We start from the raw sequence: 3,155 nt of genomic DNA, 5'->3' as shown, positions 1-3,155 counted from the left end.
GAAATTGTGCGTGCAGTCCAGAAAAGGACTTATCTGAATGATATCCCATCATTTAGTCTTGGACTGATGCAGGAAGAGCAAAACCATGGTTGGGATGACGTCAATGCTGTAGCCAGAGAATATGGTGATGGTGAGCAGAGACAAGAAGGAGATGCTGTTGGAGTGAATGTTGATGGAGGTGAAGCAGAAGTAGGTGAAGAGATACCTCGGGCAGCTGAAAGACCTCAGGAAATCAGAACTGAAATTCCAGCCCCAAGTGATGAGGTAAAGCCACTATATTTCATTACACAAATACAAAAAACAATGGAAAAAAAAAACTTATAAATGAATATAGCAGGTAACCCCAGATCAAGCCCCACCAGGAAGTTCATCAGAACCACCCCCAGAAATCCAAGCAAAGGACAAGGGAAAATGACCAGTGCTGGAATACTCCCCACTTCGGCCCCGACAGCCCCTCCCAATAATAGACATAAATGCACCAATCAATGCAACTGAGGAGGCAGTGCGGAAGTGGGTGCTTGAAAATCCAAACCCTGATGTGTAAGTCTTTTGTTCATGCATGTTTTGATTACTGGTGTGTCTATACTAGATGGTTGCTGCTTTTAAACATAGAATTGTTTAGTGGTGTGTTTTAGTAAAAATGGTGGTGAGTTTTGCGATGGTAGATGCATTTGGTGTTATGTGTGGTTAATTAGTGTGTTTTAACATGAAAACTGGTGTGTTTTATCACATAGTATGGTGTGTTTTAATACGTGTGTTTGTAAATTGCAGTTGACTACTGTTTGGGTATCATGGGGTGGGGCTTTCTGTGTTTGAATTGTTTAGTCGTGTATTTTATAACATTGATTGGTGTGTTTGGAGTCAGTACATTTATTTTTATTTACCTTGTGCATATCCATTTCCAGGAGCCAAGAATTATTCAGGTTTCAATCAAGAGTTATTCTCTGGGAAGATATGTTGTTACTAAAGCCAAACTTTGAGATCCCCACAAGTATCATTGATGCTTGGGCAGCTATTTTGAATAATAATGAGGAGGATCGGCTTTCGTCGAGATTCTTTGCTTCCACGTGGACAACTGTAAGTTAAAATTATAAAACAAATAAATCCTGAAAAACGTACAAGTTCTAACAATAATAACATTTAAATTGCAGCTGTACACAGTTGTGGATCCCCTTGGCGAAGAGGATGAGAGATTTATGAAATTCAGTGACAACTACCTTGTGGATAAAACCTTTGCAGTGGAGACCCAATGGAAAAACATTCAACATGTAAGTGTTACGAATTGCTTAGTACATTCTATTATTTGATTGGTGATTTTGGTACACATTTTGACACAATTTTTTTCCTTTGATAGTTTCTGTTTCCAATAATAGCATCTCAGCACTATTACATGATTCATTTTGATCCACTGTGTGAGAGATTTGAGGCAATAGACAACTCATCTAAAGTTTGCAAAACTGATGACAAATATGGAATTGTGCCTACGACATTGGTAACACACTGACCTCTTGCTTTTCTCATACACAACACTATATTCAATAACTACAATTTCTATGCCTTTAATTGTATGTAGCAAAAATTTCTTTCAATGTTCATGACTGGTTTGAAATCAACTTACAAATCTGAGAAGATTGCGAAGTTGAAACTAAAGAGAATGAAGATGTCTTGGAGGGATAACAAAAACAAGGTTGATTGTGGTGTGTTCCTCATGCGCCATATGGAAACATTCAGAGGGCAATTACCAGAACTATGAGACTGTGGTTTGGAAAAAGAAAACAAGGACCAGTTGAATGTTTTAAGAATCAAATACTTAACTGCACTTGTCATGTCAGATGTAAATGAGCACAAAAGCCCGGAACATACAACAAGCAGCAGAGTTTGGACTGGAAAACTGACTTTGGCGGTAAGTTTGATGTTGCACTATCTGTTTTGTGGGTTCTTTGACACTGATGATTAGACAATACTTTTTGGTTGACATTATGATATGTCTAGGACAGCTGGTACGTAGTTTTTTAACTGCTAATAGCTTTGACTATGTTGTTTAGGAACTTTATTTGTTACTACTTTTTGGTTGAATGCACAAATTATGCCACAGTTGCAAAATGGACCACTGAGTTTACTAAAACACACCACATAAGGTGTAAAACACACCACTAACCTTACTAAAACACACCAGTCAAGGTGTAAGAATGCAACACTGACCTTATTAAAACACACCACTCAATATGTAAAACACACCTCATATGGTGTAAAATACACCGCTGACCTTAGTAAAACACACCACTCAAGGTGTAACAATGCAACACTGACCTTACTAAAACACACCACTCAAGGTGTAAAACACACCACTTACCTTAACTAAAACACACCACCTAAGGTGTGAAACACACCCCATAAGGTGTAAAACACACCACTGACCTTACTAAAACACACCACTCAAGGTGTAAAAAATAAAACACTAACCTTACTAAAACACACCACTCAAGGTGTAAAACACACCACTGACCTTAGTAAAACACACCACCTGAGGTGTGAAACACACCACATAAGATGTAAAACACACCACTGGCGTTACTAAAACACACCACTCAAGGTGGAAAACACACCACTGACGTTACTAAAACACACCACTCAAGGTGTAAAAATGCAACACTGACAATACTAAAACACACCACTCAATGTGTAAAACACATGACTCAATGTGTAAAACACACAACTGAACTAACCAAAACACACCATTCAATCTGTAAAACACACGACTGACCTAACTAAAACACACCACTCAATGTGTAAAACACACTACTCAAGGTGTAAAACACACCACCGACCTTACTAAAACACACCACTCAAAGGTGTAAAAATACAACACTGACCTAACTAAAACACACCACTCATTGTGTAAAACACACTACTGACCTTACTAAAACACACTACCTAAAGTGTGAAACACACCATTGACATTTCGAAAACACACCACTCAAGGTTTAAAAATGCACCACTTACCTCACTAAAACACAACACTCAAGCTGTAAACATATTAAAAAACACCACTTACTCACCATACGTCAAGTACGCATGTGCGTAACAGGACACACCAGTACTTGTATTAAAATGCACCAGTGCACAGATTAAAAGTATTAACATATGTATCAAAA

At 38.0% G+C, this 3,155-nt stretch overlaps 1 protein-coding gene across 1 annotated transcript in view; it reads right to left on the bottom strand.

Annotated features, from left to right (window-relative positions):
- Positions 1-3,007: 3,007 nt before the first annotated feature.
- The window catches only part of LOC116011450 (protein FAR1-RELATED SEQUENCE 5-like), a 3,125-nt gene continuing 2,977 nt past the window's right edge, over positions 3,008-3,155 (bottom strand). The window contains exon 4 of the mRNA XM_031251018.1: positions 3,008-3,026. Coding sequence (XP_031106878.1) covers positions 3,008-3,026 — 19 coding nt within the window. The remainder of the gene's footprint in view (positions 3,027-3,155) is intronic.

This window comes from Ipomoea triloba, chromosome 1 (assembly GCF_003576645.1).
Source record: "Ipomoea triloba cultivar NCNSP0323 chromosome 1, ASM357664v1".
NCBI classification, from domain to species: Eukaryota; Viridiplantae; Streptophyta; class Magnoliopsida; order Solanales; family Convolvulaceae; genus Ipomoea; species Ipomoea triloba.
This window is presented reverse-complemented; position numbering and strand designations above follow the sequence as displayed.